At 38.4% G+C, this 25372-nt stretch overlaps 1 protein-coding gene and 1 long non-coding RNA gene across 3 annotated transcripts in view; one reads left to right on the forward strand and one right to left on the reverse strand.

Annotated features, from left to right (window-relative positions):
- Positions 1–30: 30 nt before the first annotated feature.
- Positions 31–25372, reverse strand: part of LOC139706431 (uncharacterized) — a 60836-nt gene continuing 35494 nt past the window's right edge. The window contains exon 3 of the long non-coding RNA XR_011708000.1: positions 31–374. This is a non-coding gene — a long non-coding RNA (uncharacterized lncRNA). The remainder of the gene's footprint in view (positions 375–25372) is intronic.
- The window catches only part of Cfi (complement factor I), a 35706-nt gene continuing 25613 nt past the window's right edge, over positions 15280–25372 (forward strand). For both annotated transcript variants that reach the window (XM_071614470.1, XM_071614471.1), the window contains exons 1-3: positions 15280–15512; positions 22613–22892; positions 24891–25044. In XM_071614470.1, coding sequence (XP_071470571.1) covers positions 15456–15512; positions 22613–22892; positions 24891–25044 — 491 coding nt within the window. In that variant the 5' untranslated portion in view covers positions 15280–15455. The remainder of the gene's footprint in view (positions 15513–22612; positions 22893–24890; positions 25045–25372) is intronic.

The following is a 25372-nucleotide window of genomic DNA, read 5'->3' on the forward strand; positions in this document are numbered from 1 at the left end:
GCAACCATTACGTCAGGACGTTACCGGAAGTATTGCCGTCGTGTTGCCCTAGGAGATAGCGGAGTTAGGGACCCGCCTCCTCTTGCCGGAAGTCGGGCGTTTAAGTGTCAGGCGAGGTTGCGCTCCTTCAGTCTTTGCTCTCTGGTGTGGTTCTTTTCCCACCCTCAGCCTGGAAAACCGGTCTTTAACCTCGTTCATTCGTGGTCGCGAAGTGTGACCATGGTTCCAGGCCGCGCTCTGCCCAGAGGTGGGTCTGGCCATATCAACCTGTCACAGCTGGCGGAAGTGCTTGCATTCTTTCGAGGCTCTTGTTTGTTGCAGATCTTTTGAAATATACGCCCTTGTGGGCTGAACTGTGCCTCTCCATTTATCCTCTGGTTTCATTAAAGAAAGAAAAGTGTATATGTTTAAAGAAATTATTATCTGATAGGAAGCCAAACTCACCTTTTAATCTTTTGTACAGTACAGTTGATTCATTCATCAGGTACGACGTTTTGAGCACAGATGAGATTAATAGAAGTTTCTCCTCATTTTTCCGTAAGCTTTTGGTATCTGACATAATCCCCACATTGACCAAAATTCCCTCACTAGTAAAGGTAGTGATCTCTAACTATTATATTTGGTTGACCTCTTTTTTTATGTTAAACCTCTATGATCTTTCCTTGATATTTGACACAGTCTACTGCCCCTTTGAAAGAAGGTGGAGATTGGTACCCTATTTCAGAGCGTTATTGTAAATGGAATTTTGAAAGACAGTTTGTAAACTTTATTATGGAAATATTGGGAATCCCAGTATGTCTACACTAAATATAGTGGGCACCTAATAGCCCTGAAAAGGAATTTGTTGAGTATATTTTAATTCAAATTTGATAAATGCACTTTAAATTCTGTACATCTTACAGGTATAGAATTATTCATAATTGCCCTACTTTGTATATTTTTTTTCTTTTTGGTACCAGGGTCTGAACTCAGGGGCACTCGACCACTGAACCATATCCCCAGCCCTTTTTTTGTATTTTATTTAGAGGCAGGGTCTCCCTGAGTTGGTTAACGCCTCGCTATTGCTGAGGCTGATTTTGAACTCTGATCCTCGTTTTTCAGCCTCCTGAGCCACCGGGCCCAGCTTCCCTGCTCTATTTTGTGTTGTGCAATTTAACATTAAGTTTGGTGTTTCTATTTCCATTTGGTGTCCCGCTATTATCTCCAACTCCAGTATGATAAAAACCATTGAACTTGTATAAGAACTTTAAGATCACCTGTTACCTAACTACTTTATAAATACTCGACATTCAGAGAAGTGAAATACCTTCACCAGCTAGTAAGAACAACAGACTAGAACTTTGATTCTCACAATCCTCAGTCCTTTATTGTCCCTCCTACCTCCACCCTATCCTCTTCCCAAATTGTTCATCTTTCCATTTCCTATATGTCTTCATGGTAGCATCATACTCTTGGTTTCTAATCTCTGAACTCAGACCTTTGAGCACTCTCCTCCTTGCTTACCATCACTACCACCATCCCTACCCCAGCCTGGTTGCAATCTCTTTTATCCAGAGCTATCAATTTATTTTCATTTCTTCCAAAATAACTTTGTATTTGTCAGCAACTGATTATAGGCCTCTTGACACTCATGCTTCCTTGTCTTATTCCTGCCCTGAATAATCCAATACAATTCTACAAGAATTCAAATATTCAGAAATAATAACAGTGAGTAATGGCATCTTCTCACATTATGAACATCTTTATTATCTTAAATACTTTCAGGCTTAACTTCTTCCTCCCATCTGTACTGCATTTTATGACATATTGAACTTAGTAAGTTTCCTTATACCATTCCCATTTCCTTTAGCAACAAATCTAAGTAAAACCTCTCTATCAATTATGCCTTCTATGTAATTAACTTCCCCCCCCCCCCGTGCCTTACACCATCCCTTTGTCCCATCAAGCCAGCATTGCTGCCTTTCTTCTCTTTCTCTGTCTTTGTCAATTGCTTCCTTTTGCTAGCTAGCATAAGTTCCATTTCCCATCTACTAGACCAATCTCTATTTTTTCACCCTGGAGGAACTCCTGAAATAATTTTCCTGACTCCAGAGCCACCTCAAAAAAAAAACCTACACACACACACACACACACATGCACACACGTCACACAAAATAGCATGATAAGCAAGTCAGAAACAATGATCAGATAATAATTGTCAATGCTTTTGTTTTAACTGTGGCAAAATACACGTAAATTTACCATCCTCATCATTTTAAAATGTATAGCTCAATGATATTCAGTACATTTACGTTCTTGTACATCTCTGCTCTTTTGAATACAGAATGATGTTTTTCTGTGAATCTGATTTATCTGCCTACTCTATAAGCTAATAAGAATAATAACTCACAAAGAATATTAACTAATGCAAAGTAAATGAGAGAGAAAATTTCAGCTTTTTATTTTAATTTGGTAAAAGTTACAATTTTATTTTAATGAATGTTGATTTGTTTTTATAAGCCTAGATATGCACAAGAGTCATTTTAAAATGAAAATGATGAAATGTGTTTGTTCAGTGTGAAATCTTGTCTTTTGTTGTGTTTACACCCATTCTAAGTTGAACTTGAAATTGGCACATAGATTTCATTTTCAACTGAAATGAGATAGTTTCTGTCTTTACTCATGATGCTCATTCAATAACAACAAAAAAAGCTTTCTCACACAAATAAAAAGTTGAAAAGTATGGCAAAATGATCATTCCTTTCCTAATGAACAACCGAATGCTTTTCTTTCACAGAAGAACAGAGTTTAGAGAAGGGAAAATCAGTACATTTCATCTGTTTACAGTCATAAACTTATAAAGTTCTTCCCTTTCTGTCAAAGTCAGGTGCTCAGGATGATAAGATTCAGGGAAAAGGGCAGTCATCCAGTGAAACAGTGTGTCAAAGGAGAAGGAAAATATTATTTAACCTGTTCAATTTTGTTCTGCAATCTTCCCAAAGTGGTTTTCAGTAAGACTTGAGACTTCCTCGCTCTCAAATCCAAGCAGCAATGGAAGGATTTCAAGATTTCTATTTGCAATATGACTTTTCCAACAATTTGATTTCCATTTAAACCTAGGAATCTTATCACTGTGAGTCCAAATATTTTCTCTAGAGCTTTGAAAATACTTGTTCAACTAGTCCATTTGATGAAAGATATCTGCTAAGTAGCTAGTTTCTGCAGCCTTTCTTCATCTTCAAAGCTGACAAAAATCTGGATTACTTTTTTTTTAATGGTACTGGGGATTGAATCCAGGGCCTTGGGCATGTGTGGCAAGCACTCTACCAACTAAGCTATATCCCCAGCCCTCACCTTCTATTTTCTGAAAAGTACTCCTACAATTCATTTTCCAACTCAAGCATCCTGTTAAGAACCAAAATCTGTATTAGTACCTTTTCTTTATAATAAATTACCCAACAGTTAATTATTTAAAACAACAAACATCACTTTGCACAATTTCTATAGGTCAGAAATTCAGGCCAGGTGTAGTGGCTTATATCTGTATATCCTCTCTGGAGGCTAAGGCAGAAGGATCACAAGTTTGTGGCCAAATTGGACAACTTAGCAAGATCCTGTCTTAGAATAAAAATATAGCTGTTGCTACAATGAGGATCTGGGATCTGGGCTCAGTCGCTGGTACATGGGGGTTGAGGGGCAGTGTTTCAGATCCTAGGGTTTTGTTTTGTTGAGTTGTGTTGTGGTTCCAGGGACTGAACTCAGGGCCTCTTGTATGCTAAGTATTCGCTCTACCTCTGAACTACAGCTACAGCAAAAAAGGAAATAAATCCAGGAATGTCATTAGCTGGATAGTATTTGTAATTCTCCTTTCTATGATTTGTAGTTCTCCTTTATTATGATTTGTAGTTAAGTGCTTTTTCAGTTTTGCTGGAGCCATTGCTGCATTTATTAGTTGGGGATTCTTCATCACAATTCTATGTTTTTTATCAGAATTACTGAGGCTTACAATTCTCTCCCACTTCGTCCTTACAATTCACCACATTGAATTGAAAGATTTGTAAAACACAGGTGGTAATCAAGTATTGTGAACCTATAAAGCAAGTCAAAAAATACTGAATCTGAAAACAGTTTTTTCAAGACAATATGAAGATGATCATCTGGTAGTAATGAATTCTAACAGCATAGAATTTGCATTTCCCCAAATGGTGTCATGTGAGGGATATTGGTTTTTACAAATTCTTTTTTGAGTGCAAAGAAGGATGTTACAGCAAACCATTTATTAAGACTACTTTTGTTGATAAGAACAGCACAGGACTTAGGTTGTCATCCTTGGTAAGAAGTGCAATAAGAAGGAAAAAACTTTTACTAAGGTTATTTATTATCTCCAGGTGGTCAGGAAGTTTGAAGAAACCTGGGATTAGAGTTCTGGAACAAGGCCATACCATATGCAGCAGAGAATTATACTCCATTTGAGGGTATGATTGTGCGCTTCTGGTCCCTGATAAATGCCCATGCCCCTTTTCAGCTTACAGGAAGGAACGGCTTTATTTATTTATTTTTTGTGTGTGTCCATGTTTTATTTACATAGGTACCATTAAAATACAGTATGCCTTCAGGGTCACATTTCTAAAATTAAGCATTAAATACTGATCTCTTCTCCACCCAACCGCCCACACCATTCTCCCAAAACCACACACAACAAACTCCTCTGCAACCTCACTTTAAACCACAAGGGACACTTGCTCCTGGCCCAACCTGGACACTACTGATGGCTGGCACCAGAATGCTACAGGAACTGCTTTATAGAAAATCTGATATAACTTGTAAGGGAGGAATAAAGGGAGCATGGGACACTATGTCACCATGTGGCCAGAACTGCCTTCTGTCAATTGAGTACTTGGGTCCTCACAGATTTACAAAGCATAAGATTAGGCAGATATAGCAACAATGTATCTTTTATTTTTATGTTTTGCAGTGCTGGAGCTGGACTGAAGGGCCTGGCACATGCTCTATAAATGCTGTACCAATGAGCTACATACCCAACCCCCAAAATGTATTATGACATCTACAACCAAACACAAACACCACCAGAGGCTACAAGCAAGGTACTTTTAGCAGGTATCCCAGAACTATTTGGGGATCATCCAAATGGATGCCCATGCCCCTCCCTTACAGGTCACACATATGGCTATATGGGGAATCTACTTAAGGAAGAGAGAAAAACCAACTGAAGGAGGAGAGAAAAACTTGCAATGGGTTTGCTTAGCATGCAGGTACAAGTCAAAAATAGGCAGCATCTGTATTACAATCACATGGGTACTTTTGAAAGACATTGGTGAGTAAAAATCCTTCCTAGAGGCAGAACTTAAGGGGGGCACACTTGATCATCCACTCCAAATGAAAACAAAAGTGGACTGGGGTCAGATTATATATGGAGCCTTAGACAATTGCCTGATCATCTTTGTTTTGTAGAATGAAAAATATTTGAAGTTCAAGAACAAAAAGTTCTGGGATTGAAATATGGAGTATATATGGGAGTTAGCAGGAAATCTTTATAACATATGTTCATGCTCACTGATGCATCTGCTAGAGGAAAAAATCATAAATAATTTTGAAAATGCCAGTTTGGTATTAACCATTCTCAGCCATCAGTTCCCCAGTGCTGACATGATGGGCACAAGAATGAAATGATGATGGAATCAGGGATGGAGATGACCCATGAAAACAGAACATGGACCTCCATGAATCATTGAGCCCTGCCATCAACAAATGCCCCATCCAACAGCAATAACCCAGTGCTGTGCCCACAAGATGGCACAATTTATCAAGGAGACCAACTAGCCATTTGGTGACAAACTAACTACCTATGATCCTTTCAATCTTAGAATGGCCAGTGGTATGTGCTCGCAGGAATAGATGGTGAAAGCAGGAGCTGTCATTAGGACCTACATTGCAACAATTCTGTGTACAAAGCATCTGATGGGCCATGCATATGAATAAGCTGGTGAACATCCTGATCCATGATTAGCATCCTGATTGGACAAGGGACACATGATCACTGAGTGTCTCATTCTGATTGGAGAAACTCCTCAAAAGTCAACAGCAAATAGCTTTAAAGGTCACCTTCAGCAATACCATATAAATCTCTAGACAGCAGCAACTCAGATGTTACCCATTTGGGTCCCTGCCTTTATGGGAGCTGCACTTCTTATCTGTTTAAAGAAAAACTAATTTTACACTCCATTGTCCATGGGTCTTACTCAAAGAACTTACACCTTACCACTGTGCATCTCAATGTGGGTGTCCTTTTTCTTCCTGCAGGGGTTCAGTTAGTACCATGGTGACAGAGTGTCTAATTTTCCAGCAAGGGATCCCAAGGATCTAAGGAGAGTACATACTTGATAGCAAAAGAAATGCAAGAATTGGCTTATGACCATGCAATCCACCAGTCATATCACATATCACACTACCCTAAGTTGGGTTAACATTGGAGTGGCCTCCAGAATGCAAAGCTGGGGTGCTACTTAAAGGCAGTATCCTATAAGAACAGGGTGCTATTCTACAGGGAGCATTATGTATATATAATCAGACTTATATATAGCATTGTATTACCAATAGGACGGATACATGGGTCTAGTAACATGAAGGATAGAGGTAGGAATGACCATGCTTATCATCATTCCCAAAGACCAACTGGGGGCTTTGTGCTTCCTGACCCCAATAGTATAGACTCTGTAGGGTTAGAGGACTTGATCCCCAAAGAACCACACTTTCACCAGGAGCACAGTAAGAATCCTGTTGAACAAATATAATCTAAGGTTTCTGCCTGGTGCACATTGGGATCCTTGTGTCTAGAGACTAGCAGGAAAGAAAAGGAGTCACTATATTGATGGGTAATTGACCCTGTTCATTCAGAGGATGAGGGCTACTGTAATTACAATTAGGGCAGGAAGGAATATGTGTGAAATCTACCTGATCTGTTGGGGTAACTCTTGTGACAGTAAAGGAATAGTAACAGCAATTTGGTCTGAGAAAAGAATACTACCCAGGGACTTTGACAACTCCTAGAAGAGGTTGTGGATTATACCATCAGGTAAGCCACTAAAACCAGCAAAGGTGGAAACCAGCAAAGGTGAAGGGACTCTGGAATGGATAGAGAGGAGACAGAGGATGAGTATCAATGGTAGCCCAATATCAACTGCAAGAGCAGGGCCTATAGTTTTTTCCACTAATTCCCTCTTCTAAGTTTCCTTTCAGGAAAAGAGGGCCACAGGAATTTTGAAAGAGACACTCTTGGAATATATATGAAAAGTAGATCTAAAAGGTATAAGATTTTCAAAGATACAGAAATTAGTTTCTAGATCCCTCTTCAAAGAAAATCTTGCTACCTGGCTGTGAAGAGTATGGTTGGAATACACCTCCTCCTAGAGATGGGGGTGTGGCTTAGTGGTAGACCCTGATTTCAATCCTCAGCACAGCAAAAAGACATTTCCTGACAGCAAAGAATTATCACATCCCTCAGGGTCTTCCTCAGCTACAGAGAACTGCCTCACCTTAGAGTATGCCCTTCCTGGTTCCCACATCAGGTCACCATTATACCCCAAGAAAATCAAGATATAAAGCCCCTTCCATTTCTGCCAGACCCAGGGACACTAACAGATCACACATTTGCTCTACCAGCAGGCCAAAGCTCTTTTGAAGCTGCATAGAAGTTCTTCCTCTGCTTATTATCCCACCCTTCCTTCTACAGGTATTGATCCCTAATAATATTCTTATACACCAAGCTCTGTCTCAAAAGGTTTTCAGTGCTTAGGGAATATAACTTGGTCACAACACAATAAACACATAATAAAAGAGTTGTGTTTTTGAGAATTTTGCTTGTATGTTGCATAGTTTTCAATATGATAAAATTTTATTTTTACCATCTTCATGTCTTTAAGGAAAAAAATTAAAATTTTTATTTTACAAAAAACAAGAAATTTAGGATCCAACATGGCGGCGAGAGGGGAGGCAGTGCTTTCAGTACCTCCTCAACAACGGGGTCAGAGAGACGCATGGATACGCTTAGATTCGACCTGCTGAGAAACTCCTAGCAAAATTCCACTAAAGAGAGACCGGCCGGGAATTGGAAGGATTTTTGGAGGTGACAGTCTGCACTAGACGAGTGAATCTCCGCCACGCAGCGCAGAGGTCCAGACCCGCCAGCCGCTGCCCGCGCGACTCGGCGACTGTCGGCTGCCTGCACGCGGCCCCCGCGTCAGGGCGGATAGCCTCCGAGGCGCAGCGCAGCAGGAGCAGTGCAGGGACTCTAGGAAGAGGTCTCTCGCCAAGCCTTCATGAAATAGCAAACCGGGAGCTGAAACCAACCAGACAGACCATTCCCACCCCTCCCTTCGGACACTCCGGCAAGGAGCCTGGGGCCCGCCATAGCAGAGTGGTGACATCACCAGAGTTCCGCCGACAGAATTCCTTCCCAGCGGAATCCACATTAGCAGGTGTGTGACTCCCACCCCCTCCAGATACAAGCAGCCAGGAAACCACCGAGGGCGTGTCTGTAGGGAAGCAGAGGGGATTCCAGATCCCCACCTCCCCTTAACACCAGCGGCGACACCCAAGATCTTAGCCGCCAGTTTCTGGGGGCGTGCCCACCAAAGGGGTCCGGAAAAATTAAACTGTTGGTTCCCAGATCACCCCACCACAGCACTGGGGCTTAATTGAATGACAGAGAGGGTGTTCATTGTTCGGGATATAGGACACGCGGTGGGGCTGCAAGTGTAATCAGATCCTTGGGGAACCGCCTCTGGTGAAAAGGACCTGGCTGGCTGGCTGGGAGGAGGAACAGGGGGAGGGGCCGGATAAGTGAAAGGGCTATGGACTAACAGGATTGAGAGGCTCCCAGGAGCCACCGTACAGGGATTTCTGTCAGCACATAGAGGGCAGAAGCTCGGCTCAGAGGGCACAGCTCCGCCTATTGGAAGAGAAGAAAATGGGATTCAGCCATAGAACAGGGGATGCCAGCATGGCAGAGATCTGATGTCATCGGAGAGTGGCCGAGGTGAAAACTTCATCGGTGCCAGCGGCGACGGAAACAGTTGGTCCCCTGGTAGGGAGGGTGAGTCACAGATACCCGAGTCTCTCTCGCTTTGTCGTCGAGCCAGAGGGGAGGAGAGGGGCTGCCGCCCGCACCCGCAAAGTAGGCAGACCTGCGACCAATCAACCTGCAGATCAGGCCCAGCGGTCTGCAGGCGTGGTAGGAGGGGCAGGGCAGAGCCACCGCCCGCGCTGGCAAGGTAAGCAGACCTGCGACAGACCGGTGGATCAGGCCCAGCGGCCTGCCAGCGCGGTACACACTTCATCCCAACTGGAGTAGGGGCAGAGCAGAGCCTTCGCCCGCGCCCAGATCAGGCCCAGCGGCCCGCCTGTGTGGTGGTCAAGTGACCCCAATTGGAGTGGGGGCGGAGCGGAACTGACACCCAGCCCGCAAGGTGGGCAGACCTGCGACCAACCTGCAGATCAGGCCTAGCGGTCCCCGGGCGTGGTAGGAGGGGCAGGGCAGAGCCTCCGCCCCCACCTGCAAGGTAGGCAGACCTGCGACAGAACGGGGGATCAGGCCCAGGGGTCCGCGGGCGTGGTAGACACCTCACACCAATTGGAGGAGGGGCAGAGCTGAGCCCCTGCCCGCACCTGCAAGGGAGACTTTTCAACTATACAAGAGCAATATAAATATATAGGGGGGGAAAAACTTTCAAAAACACAACAGTTTCACCAAGAAGAAAGAAACGCAAGCAGTATGAAAAGACAAGGAAAGAAAGGACTACAAGCAATGCAGGTCAGCTCAACTTTAGAAGAGGTAACAGCTGCAGCAGATGGAATGTCAGATAAAGAATTCAGGATATATATGCTTCAGATGATCTGGAGTATCAAGGAAGAAATTAGACAGCAAAATCAGACAATGAAAGATCACTTCGACAAGGAATTACACAAACAAATCCAGGAAGCAAAGGATCAATTATACAGGGAGATAGAGGTTATAAAAAACAAACAAACAGAAATCCTAGAAATGCAGGAAGCAATAAACCAACTTAAAAACTCAATTGAGAGTACTACCAGCAGAGTAGAACACTTAGAAGATAGAACATCAGACAATGAAGACAAAGTATTTGAACTTGAAAAGAACATAGACAGCTCAGCAAGATTGTTAAGAAACCATGAGCAGAACATCCAAGAAATATGGGATAACATTAAGAGACCAAACTTAAGAGTCATTGGGATACAGGAAGGTATAGAACTCCATACCAAAGGAATGAGCAATTTATTCAAGGAAATAATACGAGAAAACTTCCCAGACTTGAAGAATGAGACAGAATCCCAAATTCTAGAAGCCTACAGGACGCCGAATGTGCAAAATCATAAGAGATCCACACCTAGACACATTATAATGAAGATGCCCAACATACAGAATAAGGAGAGAATTTTAAAAGCTACAAGAGAAAGGAAGCAGATTACATTTAGGGGCAAGCCAATCAGGATAACAGCTGATCTTTCAACACAGACTCTGAAAGCTAGAAGATCCTGGAATAACATATTTCAAACACTGAAAGAAAATGGGTTCCAACCAAGAATTGTGTATCCAGCGAAATTAAGCTTCAGGATGGAAGATGAAATTAAAACCTTCCACGACAAACAAAAGTTAAAAGAATATGCAGCTAGAAAACCATCTCTTCAAAACATCCTCGGCAAAACATTACAGGAAGAGGAAATGGAAAATAACAATGAAAACCAACAGTGGGAGGTAGGACAGTAAAGGGGGGGGATAATCAAAGAGGAAAACAAACCATGTTTAGTAACATAAATAAACAAATATGGCTGGATCAACAACCCATATCTCAATAATAACCCTAAATGTTAATGGCTTAAACTCACCAATTAAGAGACACAGGCTAGTAGAATGGATCACAAAACAAGACCCAACAATATGCTGCCTACAGGAGACGCATTTGATAGGAAAAGACATACATAGGCTGAAGGTGAAAGGTTGGGAAAAATCATATCACTCATATGGACTTCGGAAACAAGCAGGAGTGTCCATACTCATATCAAATAAAATAGATTTCAAGCCAAAGTTAATCAAAAGGGATAAAGAGGGACACTACATACTGCTTAAGGGAACCATACACCAACAAGACATAACAATCATAAATATATATGCCCCAAACAATGGTGCAGCTATGTTCATCAAACAAACTCTTCTCAAGTTCAAGAGTCTAATAGACCACCATACAATAAACATGGGAGACTTCAACACACCTCTCTCGCCACTGGACAGATCTTCCAAACAAAAGTTGAATAAGGAAACTATAGAACTCAATAACACAATTAACAACCTAGACTTAATTGACATATATAGAATATACCACCCAACATCAAGCAGTTACACTTTTTTCTCAGCAGCACATGGATCCTTCTCAAAAATAGATCATATATTATGTCACAGGGCAACTCTTAGACAATATAAAGGAGTAGAGATAATACCATGCATCTTATCTGATCATAATGGAATGAAACTGAAAATCAACGATAAAAGAAGGAAGGAAAAAGCATACATCACTTGGAGAATGAACAATAGGTTACTGAATGATCAATGGGTTATAGAAGACATCAAGGAGGAAATTAAAAAATTCTTAGAGATTAATGAAAACACAGACACAACATATCGGAATCTGTGGGACACATTGAAAGCAGTTCTAAGAGGAAAATTCATTGCTTGGAGTTCATTCCTTAAAAAAAGAAAAAACCAACAAATAAATGATCTCATGCTTCATCTCAAAATCCTAGAAAAAGAAGAGCAAAACAACAGCAAAAGAAGTAGAAGGCAAGAAATAATTAAAATCAGAGCTGAAATTAATGAAATCGAAACAAAAGAAACAATTGAAAAAATTGACAAAACTAAAAGTTGGTTCTTTGAAAAAATAAACAAAATCGACAGACCCTTAGCCATGCTAGTGAAGAGAAGAAGAGAGAGAACTCAAATTACTAGCATACGGGATGAAAAAGGCAATATCACAACAGACACTTCAGAAATACAGAAGATAATCAAAAATTATTTTGAATCCTTATACTCCAATAAATTAGAAGATAGTGAAGGCATCGATAAATTTCTGAAGTCATATGATCTGCCCAGTTTGAGTCAGGAGGATATAGACAACCTAAACAGACCAATATCAATTGAGGAAATAGAAGAAACCATCAAAAGACTACCAACTAAGAAAAGCCCGGGACCGGATGGGTATACAGCAGAATTTTACAAAACCTTTAAAGAGGAACTAATACCAATACTTTTCAAGCTACTTCAGGAAATAGAAAAAGAGGGAGAACTTCCAAATTCATTCTACGAGGCCAACATCACCCTGATACCTAAACCAGACAAAGACACTTCAAAGAAAGAAAACTTCAGACCAATATCTCTAATGAACCTAGATGCAAAAATCCTCAATAAAATTCTGGCGAATCGGATACAAAAACATATCAAAAAAATTGTGCACCATGATCAAGTAGGATTCATCCCTGGGATGCAAGGCTGGTTCAATATACGGAAATCAATAAATGTTATTCACCACATCAATAGACTTAAAAATAAGAACCATATGATCATCTCGATAGATGCGGAAAAAGCATTCGACAAAGTACAGCATCCCTTTATGTTTAAAACTCTAGAAAAACTAGGGATAACAGGAACATACCTCAATATTGTAAAAGCAATCTATGCTAAGCCTCAGGCTAGCATCATTCTGAATGGAGAAAAATTGAAGGCATTCCCTCTAAAATCTGGAACAAGACAGGGATGCCCTCTCTCACCACTTCTGTTCAACATAGTTCTCGAAACACTGGCCACAGCAATTAGACAGACGAAAGAAATTAAAGGCATAAAAATAGGAAAAGAAGAACTTAAATTATCACTATTTGCAGATGATATGATTCTATACCTAGGAGACCCAAAAGGCTCTACAAAGAAACTATTAGAGCTAATAAATGAATTCAGCAAAGTGGCAGGATATAAAATCAACACGCATAAATCAAAGGCATTCCTGTATATCAGCGACAAATCCTCTGAAATGGAAATGAGGACAACCACTCCATTCACAATATCTTCAAAAAAAATAAAATACTTGGGAATCAACCTAACAAAAGAGGTGAAAGACTTATACAATGAAAACTACAGAACCCTAAAGAGAGAAATAGAAGAAGATCTTAGAAGATGGAAAAATATACCCTGTTCATGGATAGGCAGAACTAACATCATCAAAATGGCGATATTACCAAAAGTTCTCTATAGGTTTAATGCAATGCCAATCAAAATCCCAAAGGCATTTCTTGTAGAAATAGAGAAAGCAATCATGAAATTCATATGGAAAAATAAAAGACCTAGAATAGCAAAAACAATGCTAAGCAGGAAGTGTGAATCAGGCGGTATAGCGATACCAGACTTCAAACTATACTACAGAGCAATAGTAACAAAAACAGCATGGTACTGGTACCAAAACAGGCGGGTGGACCAATGGTACAGAATAGAGGACACAGAAACCAATCCACAAAACTACAACTATCTTATATTCGATAAAGGGGCTAAAAGCATGCAATGGAGGAAGGATAGCATCTTCAACAAATGGTGCTGGGAAAACTGGAAATCCATATGCAACAAAATGAAACTGAATCCCTTTCTCTCACCATGCACAAAAGTTAATTCAAAATGGATCAAGGAGCTTGATATCAAATCAGAGACAAGCCGTCTGATAGAAGAAAAAGTTGGCTACGATCTACATACTGTGGGGTCGGGCTCCAAATTCCTCAATAGGACACCCATAGCACAAAAGTTAATAACTAGAATCAACAAATGGGACTTACTCAAACTAAAAAGTTTTTTCTCAGCTAAAGAAACAATAAGAGAGGTAAATAGAGAGCCTACATCCTGGGAACAAATCTTTACTCCTCACACTTCAGACAGAGCCCTAATATCCAGAGTATACAAAGAACTCCAAAAATTAGACAATAAGATAACTAACAACCCAATCAACAAATGGGCCAAGGACCTGAATAGACACTTCTCAGAGGAGGACATACAATCAATCAACAAGTACATGAAAAAATGCTCACCATCTCTAGCAGTCAGAGAAATGCAAATCAAAACCACCCTAAGATACCATCTCACTCCAGTAAGATTGGCAGCCATTATGAAGTTAAACAACAACAAGTGCTGGCGAGGATGTGGGGAAAAGGGTACACTTGTACATTGCTGGTGGGACTGCAAATTGGTGCAGCCAATTTGGAAAGCAGTATGGAGATGTCTTGGAAAGCTGGGAATGGAGCCACCGTTTGACCCAGCTATTCCCCTTCTTGGTCTATTCCCTAAAGACCTAAAAAGAGCATGCTACAGGGACACTGCTACATCGATGTTCATAGCAGCTCAATTCACAATAGCAAGACTGTGGAACCAACCCAGATGCCCTTCAATAGACGAATGGATTAAAAAAATGTGGCATTTATACACAATGGAGTATTACTCTGCATTAAAAAATGACAAAATCATAGAATTTGCAGGGAAATGGATGGCACTAGAGCAGATTATGCTAAGTGAAGCTAGCCAATCCCTAAAAAGCAAATGCAAAATGTCTTCTTTGATATAAGGAGAGTAACTAAGAACAGAGTAGGGACGAAGAGCATGAGAAGAAGATTAACATTAAACAGAGATGAGAGGTGGGAGGGAAAGGGAGAGAAAAAGGAAATTGCATGGAAATGGAAGGAGACCCTCAGGGTTATACAAAAGAACATACAAGAGGAAATGAGGGGAGAGGGAAAAATAATACAAGGGGGAGAAATGAAGGTCAGTAGAGGGGGTAGAGAGAGAAGAGGGGTGGGGAGGGGAGGGGAGGGGGGATAGTAGAGGATAGGAAATGTAGCAGAATACAACAGACACTAGTATGGCAATATGTAAATCAATGGATGTGTAATTGATGTGATTCTGCAATCTGTATATGGGCTAAAAATGGGAGTTCATAACCCACTTGAAGAAAAGTGTGAAAGATGATATATCAAGAACTATGTAATGTTTTGAACAACCAACAATAAAAAAAAAAAAAAAAAAAAAACAAGAAATTTGCTTCCAGTGTACTTTCTGTCTCCCCAGAAAACAGAAGTGAGGCATTTGTCTTTAACAAGGTGGGGCAATCACTCCCTTCTGGAGGAGGAAGTTTCTATTGGTCACCTCCTTCAGCTATTTGCTAGGAAGGCCATTTTTGGTTTCAGTTACGGTAAAACTCTTTGGATTTTAGCCAAATTCTTTCTGGGTTCAAAAGTACAAAACTCTTTAGGAGGATTGCTCTTTTTAAATATTTTTTCAGAGGTTAAAAATTAAATTTCAAAAGACTCTCTGGGATGGACAAGAGTCTTCAGCAGAGACATAGACCCTGGACACCTCCAACATGAAGCTTATTCATGTTGTTTTGTTACTTTTGTGCTTCCACTTAAGTTTTTGCAAGGTAAGTAACTCAGTATTTATATAATCTATTTTAAAGATTATGAAAACAGAGAAAATTTTAAGATCTGATTTGGACTTAAATATTGCATAGTTTGGTTACCAAGAATGCTAGTAAATAGTAACTAGCAAGTATTTTATGCTAATATTTTGTTAAAAGTTTTAAGAAAATCATTTTTTTATATGCTTGGATAAGCACGTAGACAGTGAACCGAACAAGAATTTTACTAATACAAGGCTATAGTTTACTGTCATTATATTAAATCAATAAACATATACCATGCTTCTTCTATATGTAAGGCATAGTGCTAGGAAAATAGTAAGACTAACCTCTGTTCAATAGCCTTTTAGCAAAGTTATAGAAAGATGTAAATATGTCAACATGAGAATAATAAGAAATCTAAATTAAATTTGAATATTCAAGAAAAGGGAATATCATAAGATGGAATATCCTTACTCCTTACTTATGATGAAGTTTAGTCCTGATTAAACCCATCATAATTTGAAAATATAAATAAAAAATGCATTTAATACAACTGAACATCATAGTATAACCCAGCCTACCTTAAATGTGCTGGAAACACATTAGCTTGTAGTTGGGCAAGAACATCTAATAAAAAGCCTATTTTATAGTAAAGTGTTGAATATTTCATGTAATTTACTGAGTACTGTGCTGAAATGATGGACACTTTGTAGACATGATGAATTGCCAAAGCACAATATCCAAAAAACACTGGAAATCCAATAGAGCATTATGTGCCTTGTGGTTGCTTTGGCTGGCTGAGAGTTGCCGCTCACTGCCAATGCCCAGCACTGCACAAGTGTATTCTACTATATATCACCACCCCAAGGAAGAGTAATGAGTTTTCCTGAATGTGTATGGCTTTCGTAGCATCAAAAAGTCAAAAATTCATAAATTGAACCATTTGTATATGTTTAATTGCCCAAAATTATAAAAACAGAGCAAAAGACTTAATGAGAGGACAAATCACAAATGCTAAAGGTCAGAAAGAGATTATGGATCATGTGGGATCTGAGTGAAACCTATAGTTCTTGATTAGATTTGATCCTTGGTGAGAAAAAGTGATGCTTTCCAATCCTTACAGCCAGGAAAAGCAGCAGGTCCAACCATAGGAAAGCAGCAAAGTACCAGGTTCTGCTAATCTACCCATCTGATCGGAGGGAAGGCTTTGTGGGCTACTAAGGAAGTTAAAACTGAAATGACACGTTGTGACAATGTTGGGGAGTTGTCTATTAAGTTTAAAAATGTTGACACTATTTTATATATAATTGGTGAATGCTAGCTTTTGTGGTCAAAGCACTTTGAGATAATATTCCAAGAACATTTTTTTTAATACCAGCTTGTAGAAGCAACTATTTAAAGAAAACTAGTTAAGAAATCAGAATTATATAATTTAAAGAAAACTAGTTAAGAAATCAGAATTATACAGTTTACATTTGTTGTAACTTCCAAAATGTGTTATCATCATTGCAGTGTTTCACAGAACAGAGAAATAAATACTCTTTGATAGAAATTGATTAAAATAATTGTACATCCATAAATAAACCATTATGTAGCCATTGAAATGATATATAATTATTAAAATAAAAATCCCTACTACGGTCTTTCTTATTATAGAAAAAATGCATACGCATACATACATATGCATAGATATATAGACATACACAAGCGGACTTATAACTACTTATATATGACAATTAAAAAGTTAATGTATATTATAAAATAGTTAACAGTATCTGTGGGTAACAGAATTGCTGGTGATTTTATCTTCTAATTTCTATATTTCTAAATTTCAGAATTCAGAAATTTTTATTTATTTTATTAAAATATGTGTATTTATAATTAGAAATTTTATTTTTGAAAATAAGAAGTATTTCAGGTCCATTTTTTGATTTCTGGAACAAAAACAAGTTAAAAATAATAAGTTGTAGTAATATTCACTTAAAGAAAAAGACTTTAATATTATTAAAGTCTTCCAAAAATAAATCCTTTAAGAAATACAGTTTAAGAAAGGTATCAAATTTGTGAAAATTTCAGAACTTCTTAAAATATTAATTTATGAAAGAAAGTAAATTTTTTTATACCACCTTCTGGGAAGTAGACATTTTTTTAAAGGAGTTTATATAAAGACAACCTAAATGTGTTCAAATAGTTTAAAGATATGCCTATGTTTTCAAAATAAAATAAAATATATACATCTGGAGAAATTTTTGTTATTCTAAGACTTGGAGGCAGGTTTCTTCCTAGAGGATTAAAAGCACCTCTCCCCTCTTTAAAAATCAAAACACCTTGATAGAGGTGGATTACTTCAGTGAGTAGAGTGAACTGGCAGTGAGATAGAATTGAATTGCTCTCGATATTAAAGTAAGAATGTCATCCCACCAGGTCCATTTTACCCATTATGCAGTTTACTGATTACTGAAATAATGATTTTTACAAAAGATGAAGAGTTTACTCACAGGCATATGAGTGTGGAGATGGAAAAGCAGGTCTCAATCTGCCTCCCTGAAATAATGTTTGGGGATATTTGGGCAAAGACATAGGGAAAGATTATTGAAAGTTAAGAAGTAACTGTTTCCCTCAGGGACTCCCAAATCTTCTCTAGAATATTAGGCTTCATTTCACAGGAGCTCAATTGGAGTGAAATTGGAGCTTACTGCTAGAGGCCACCTCATCTGAAACAAGCCAACTGATGATGCTCATTCCCAAGTTAAATTGGATTCCTGCAAATTTTAGCTAATGTCTTTTTAAGACTGTTAGCCAGTTTTCTGCCACTGTGACAAAATACCTACCAGGAGGAAAGATTTATTCTGCCTCACAAAAGCTTCAGTTCATCATTACACATAAATTTGATAAGTTTGAACATAAAGTATACATCATGATAACATTAGAACAGTATACACCAAAAGCATAGCCATCATCTAAAAGTTTTCTCTCACTCTTTTTATTTATTTGTGTGTGTGTGTATGTGTGTGTGTGTATGAGAGAGAGAGAGAGAGAGAGAGAGAGAGAGAGAGAGAGAGAGAGAAGAGGGGGTGGACAGAGGCAGAGAAACTCTTGACAAAAGATCTTCCTCTTAGCAAGTTTTCAAGTATACAGTACAGTATTATTAAGGTACTATGCTGTACACATCTCTAAGAATTATTCATCTTGCATAACTGAAACTTTATACCCTTTGACTGGTACTTTCCTGTTTCTCAATCTTTGGCAACCACAATTCTCTGGCGTCTAGGTGTTTGACTATTTAGATTCCTAGTGTAAGTGTTATCATGTAGTATTTGTCCTTCTTTGTCTGGGTTATTTCACTTTGATTAATGTCCTCCAGATTTACACATGTTGTTGCAAATGGCAAAATTTCCTTCTTTTTCAAGGCCAGCTAATATCCCATCCTTGTATGTCTGTATCACATTTTCTTGATTCCTCTAATGATAGCCATTTAGGTTGCTTCCATGTCATGGCTATCGTGATTAAAGCCACAATGGATGTGCGTTTTCAAGACCTGGTTTCAATTCCTTTGGATATGCCCAGAAGCAGAATCATGAAACCATATAGTAGTTCTGTTTTTAATTTTTTGAGGAACTTTCATGCTGTTTCCCTCTTGTGGCTGTACAACATACATTCTCACAAGTGTACAAGAGTTCCCTATCTTCATGTCTTCATCACTATTTGTGATGTTTGGTTGTTTTGATAATAGCCATCCTACCTGGTGTGTGGTTTTGATTTTCATGTACTTAATAATTACAGATCATAAGCACCTATATCTCTGTTGGCCACATTTTGTTTTGCCTATTTTGGAGAAATGTCTATTTAGCTTATTATCCATTTTTTAAAATCAGTTATTTGTTTTTCTTCTAGTGAGTTGTATAAATTTCCTATATATTTTGGGTATTAACCCCTTATCAGATGTATGGTTTGCAAATATTTTCTCTCACTTGAAGGAGGTAGTTTTGTTGTTTTTGTTGTTTTGTTTCTGCTGTTTAGATATGTTCTTATGGTACTGGGGATTAAACCCAGGGGCATTCTACTACTGAGCTACACCCCAGCCCTTTTTCGTCTTTATTTTGAGATAGGGCTCTCTAAATTGCTGAGACTGGCCTCAAACTTGGACTCCTCCAGCCTCCACATCCTGACCACCACACCAGCTTCCCATCTCGTATGCTGTCTTTCCATTTTGTTGATTGTCTCATTTGCTGTGCAGTAGATTTTTGGTTTGATGTAGTCCCACTTCTCTATTTTGTCTTTCATTGCCTCTGCTTTTTGTTGTCATATTAAAAAAACCACAGCCAAGACCACAGTATTTCTGTGTTGTTGTTTTTTTTTCTGGATAGTTTCTATTGATATGTCTTTAAATTAGCTATCTGCGATGTCTAATCGGTTGTTATTTCCCTCCTGTGTATCATTTTAATCTCAGATATTGTAATTTTCATCCCTAAAATTTCAACTGGATATTTCATATCTCCCATGTCTCTATTTAAATTTTTGGATGTATGAATATAGTTATAATAATATCATTGCCAGCTAACTCTAAAATCTCTGTTAGAATTTTGGGTATGTTTCAATTTATTGATTTTTTTCTTCATTATAGGCCATATTTTACAGCTTCTTTGCATTTTTAGTAATTTTAATTAGATATGAGATATGAATTTCATGTTTTTGGTGCTGCATTTGTTTTTGTTCCTACAAATACACTAAGCTTCATTCTGGGATGCAGTTTAGTTACTTGGAAACAGGTTGATCCTTTCCCCATCTTGCTTTTTGCTTTTTTAGGTAGCATCAAAACAGTGCTTAATCTAGACCTAATTATTTCTTACTCCCAAGGCAAGATCCCTCTGTGTACTCCTCTTGCCACTCAAATATACTAGGCTTGCCATTTGTCAGTAGACAATTTTGACAACTTATATTCCAGACAAAGTTATGGTTTCCTTAATATATAAAGAATTCCTACCAAAAAAAAATCCAATTTATACCAACAAAAGATATAGTTCGCATGGGAGAAATAAATAAAAATCTCTTAAAATGTGAGCACTTTCATAGGGAAAATGCAAATAGAAGTATACTCTAATAATATTTTTACATATCAAATAGGCAAAGATAAAAAAGTGCAATAAGGTGTACACTCTGTAGTTAATGGCACAGGAAATAGGCACTCATATATTGATGATGGGAATGTAGATTAAAACAGTCTCTGTAGCCAGGTGTGGTGATACACACCTGTAATCCCAGCTACTTGGGAGGCTGAGGCAGGAGGATCACAACTTCCAGGTCGGCCTGGGCAACTTAGTAAGACTTTGTCTCCAAATAAAATTTTAAAAAAGGGCTGTGGATGTAACTCAGTGGTAGAGTACTTGCCTAGCATATGCAAGGTCTTGGGTTTAATTTCCCAATACCAAACAAACAAACAAACATAAAACACCTCTGTAGAGAGAAATTAGGCAATACCTTTCAGTATTAAAATTGTTCATTCCTTTGCTTTAGTAATTTTACTCCCATTTAAGTATGGGACAGATATACTTATCATATGTGGGAAATTATATGTTTGTATAAGGAAATTCATTACAGCATTATTTATAATTGCAAAACATTGAAAACAATCTAAATCCCTTTTAGTACGCTGGTTAAACATTGCACTGGTATTAGTGAGTGGAATTGGAGAGTAAAATATGAATTCACATATACATGACTATCTCTGGAAAGACACAGGAACTGGTAAGTGGTTGCCTCAGGTGGGAATTGATGGGTCAGAGGATAAGGGAAGAAATAAAATATAACTTTTCCAGGAACCTTTTTAAACCTGTCAGAACATTTTCTATATTACCTATTTTAAAAATCAATTAAATGTTATTAAAAATAAACAAAGTTTCAGACACTTCATATTTATTACGAAAAAAAAAAAGACCAAGAACTAGGACAATGATTTCCCAAAACAATATTTCCAGTTTTTACAGAGACTAGAGATCAGAGTACAAAAGCCCACCCTATCTGCCAGCACATGTGTCTGTCTTCCTACAATTTCCAACAACATTCTGATCCTGGGAAAAGAGGGATACTTATTTTATCATTCCAACATAATAATTTTCAAAAGGGACTCCCCTTTTCAACACATGTGCCTTTCTGAATCTACATTTCTATATGTTATACTATCATTTCTCTTATAATTTCCATAGTATTTATCCTAACATTCATTCATTGTTTTACCTTGTATCTCATCTGTGTTCAGTCATTGATTCTATATGTTAAGAACATGTATTAAATCCATAGCTGAGAAATAATGTTGGTGAATTAAATATAATGTGTTTATATTTCCTCAGAAAAAATTCACAAAAATAAAGAGTTTTTTTAAAAATGTGGAAACATATGCCAAAAAGATAATGAGAGTAGAGACAACCACATATATATTTTAGAGGATGGAAAACATATAGATATATAGTATCTTATTTAACAATCTGGAAAATTGAATCCCTAATCGGTGACAGAAAGGCTAAGAAACAATCTGATTAATACTGAAGAATACCCCTTAAAATTAAAAATTTGTAGTGCCAGTTTTCTGTTGGATGTAAAAGCAAGGTAGACTAAAAAGTGGATGATTAGTTGAAAACTTTTAAGTACAGTTAAAACTATACACTACTTAACAGGGATAAAATAAAATACAGATAACAACATGTATTGACAAGGATATACATTATATGTATATTAATATTTTTAATACTGCTGATTGGAGAGAAAAGCTGATCTAGCATCATTTATTCAGTCAGCAGCACAGCCCAGGACCTACCTTCAACCCCTACATGGAGCAAAATATAGAATCCTATTGCTCAAGGAATTTTCTGGATTATTGTACACATGTTATTTAAACTTTTTAAAATCGGAATTATTGCCCTTATTTACAGAGGAGGAAATTCACGTTTACAAGGGTAGCTTGCCCAAAGGTATATAACGCTCTTTTAACTGGGGCTAGAAATTAGGTTTGTCCCATCCTCATCTGTGCAGTGGGTGATCTGTTTTGTTGTTTTTCTTGACTTCTTCATCTTCAAACAGAAGCCTTTAGTTAGTTGCTTAATTAATGTTTATTTTGTGTTTTATAGCTCACTTCAACCTCAGATGCATCTCAAGAGGATCTGGTGGAGGAAAAGTGCTTACTGAAAAAATACACACATCGCTCCTGCAATAAAGTTTTCTGCCAACCATGGCAGAAGTGCATTGATGGGATCTGTGCTTGTAAACTCCCTTACCAATGCCCAAAGAATGGCACCTCCGTGTGTTCGACTAATGGGAAAAGCTACCCGACTTACTGTCATCAAAAGAGTTTTGAATGTCTCCATCCAGCGGCAAAGTTTTTAAATAATGGGACATGCAGAGCTGAAGGTTGGAAAAGCCTAGTTGTCAAGTTATTCTGTGATATGAAGGCAACTGTATACCCTTCTTTTTATTAGAAAACACTTTCCTGTGAAATATTATGACAACTCAAAATTTTCTAGACCTTCCATAGTAATTGAGGTGACTAATTCAATAGTAGCTGAGCTGCACAGTACTTTAGAGTCATCCCCATTCTTGCTTCTACTTGGTTAAAGGGATTATTCCCAGGGCGGTCCAGTTGGTTCAGAACCCAGTGCAAAACTGACATGTAATCTAGTCAGTCCTCAGCTCCTCCTTTGGACCTTCAGCCTCAATAATTTCTTCTAATATCTGACCCCCAACCCTATCCAGAATCCTGATTTTCCAAGGGAGCTTGAGACACGACTGACAAACTTGACAGGTCTACACTCCATCAGGGGCCTAGTGCAATGAGGAGCCTGGACCCCACCATATACACTTGGAGGAGTGTTGAAGATTAGGGATCTCAATGCAGGTGCAGGTGCAGCAGCTCACACTTGTATCCCAGTGATTCGGAGATAAGAAGATCATTAAGTTCAAGGCCAGCCTTGACAACTTAGTAAGACTCTGCCTCAAAATAAAAATAAAAAGGGCTGAGAATGCAACTAAGTGGTAGAGTACCCCTGAGTTCAGTCCCCGTTTCCCTGGGGGGCCGGGGATTAAATAAAGAAAAAAGATTAGGGATCTCACAGTTAATCAGGTTGAGTTTCAAATTCCTCCAAGCCCCACCTCAGTTACTGACAAGCTGTGTGATCTCTCTGGACCCCAGTTCCCTCACTTGTAAAATGTGAATAACAGAAGTTCCTAAGTCACAAGACTTGTGGAAATTAAATAAAATGATGCATGTAAAGCTAACTCTTCAGACAGTGCTTGGTACATAAAGTGCTCATTAAATTTTAACTATAACAACAAAACTGAGGCTCATTTCCTTCTGATATCAAGTTATTACTGATACTTCTGAACTTACAAAGGAATTTTAAAATGTTCTTCTTTTTATTTTAAGAGACAGGGTTTCTCTATATTGCCCAGGCTGGCCTTGAACTCTGGGTCTCAAGCAATCCTCCTGCCTCAGCTCCCAATAGGTGACAACAAGTGCATCCACTGCACTGGGCAAAACATTATTTTCAAAGGCACTGTGGTGTGCACCAGCTCACAGTGGCCTATATAATTTTATGGTGCTGAGTTAAGATAGTAAAGTCCTCTGGAAAAGGAGGAAAATATTCCCTGCTTGAGCCCATTTCTATTATCCATTGGAGAGGAAGATGGCAAATAGTCAACCATATTTTATCAGTGTCAGATTTTCTTCTCTTGAGGTATTAAATGCTTTAAGTATTTTGAGAATACATAAACCTTTTCTTTACTTTCATTAATTGTCTTCTAAGAGTGTGGACTTCAGAGTAAGAATAGAGCAATTTCTGTGGTATAGCCAATAGCTTTCTCTTAGATTTAGGTTCCTCATATAGAAAAATGGGGATAAATATGGGCTTAATCTTGTGTGTGTGTGTGTGTGTGTGTGTGCGCGTGTGCGTGTGCGTGTGTGTGTGTGTGTGTGTATGTGTGATGCTAGGATACTAGAGATTGAACCCAGAGTCACTTTATCACTAAGCTACATTCACAGCCCTTTTTTTATTTTTTATTTTGAGACAAGGACTTATTAAGGTGTCTAGGCTGGCCTTAAACTTGCAATCCTCCCACCTCAGTGCCCAGAATAGCAGGGTTTCCAGGTGTGGAATGAAACCCACACTTGGCTGGGCTTCTTCTTTATAGGGCCAATGTGATGATTTAATGATCTTCTGTATAACTGGGTAGTGCAAGCACTGACACATAATAAGCACTCATAAAATCATTGCTGATTATTTATTAAAATCTTCATGGTGTCCAAAGTCAATTTGAAATTAGGTATTTTAATATTGTAAAGGCTCTTTTTCATTGAAAGAGAAAAAGTGGAAGCTTAAATATTGCTCATCCTTTTGGGTTTTTTTATTATAGGAAAATTTAGTATTTCCTTAAATTATGGAAGTACAGATTCAAGGGGAATTGTTGAAGTAAAGCTAGTAGACCAAGATGAGAAAATGTTCCTATGTAAAAGCAGCTGGGGCTTAAGAGAAGCCAACGTGGCCTGCCTTGACCTTGGATTTCAGCAGTGAGTATTAGTAGATTTTTCTCAGGGCTGATTTGATTGTTCCAACTATTTGCTTTTTGATGACCTAATCTTTCTGTGCCGTAGTTTCCTTATTTGTAACCTGAGAAGATTAACTACCCACCTCACTGTATTGTGGTGAAGATTAAATGTGCTCACATTTGCCTAGCACTTGGCATCCTGCTGTGAGCACAGAGCACCTTTAGACCTACTTACCTGGATTGAACCCTTGGTGAATTTCACAGTCATTACTGCCTAATCTCTGCTCATGTAGAATTATGACCACTTTTTCTCATCCAATATTGTTCAGGTCTTTTCTCTTTCTTCTTTG

Source organism: Marmota flaviventris, chromosome 7, assembly GCF_047511675.1.
Source record: "Marmota flaviventris isolate mMarFla1 chromosome 7, mMarFla1.hap1, whole genome shotgun sequence".
NCBI classification, from domain to species: Eukaryota; Metazoa; Chordata; class Mammalia; order Rodentia; family Sciuridae; genus Marmota; species Marmota flaviventris.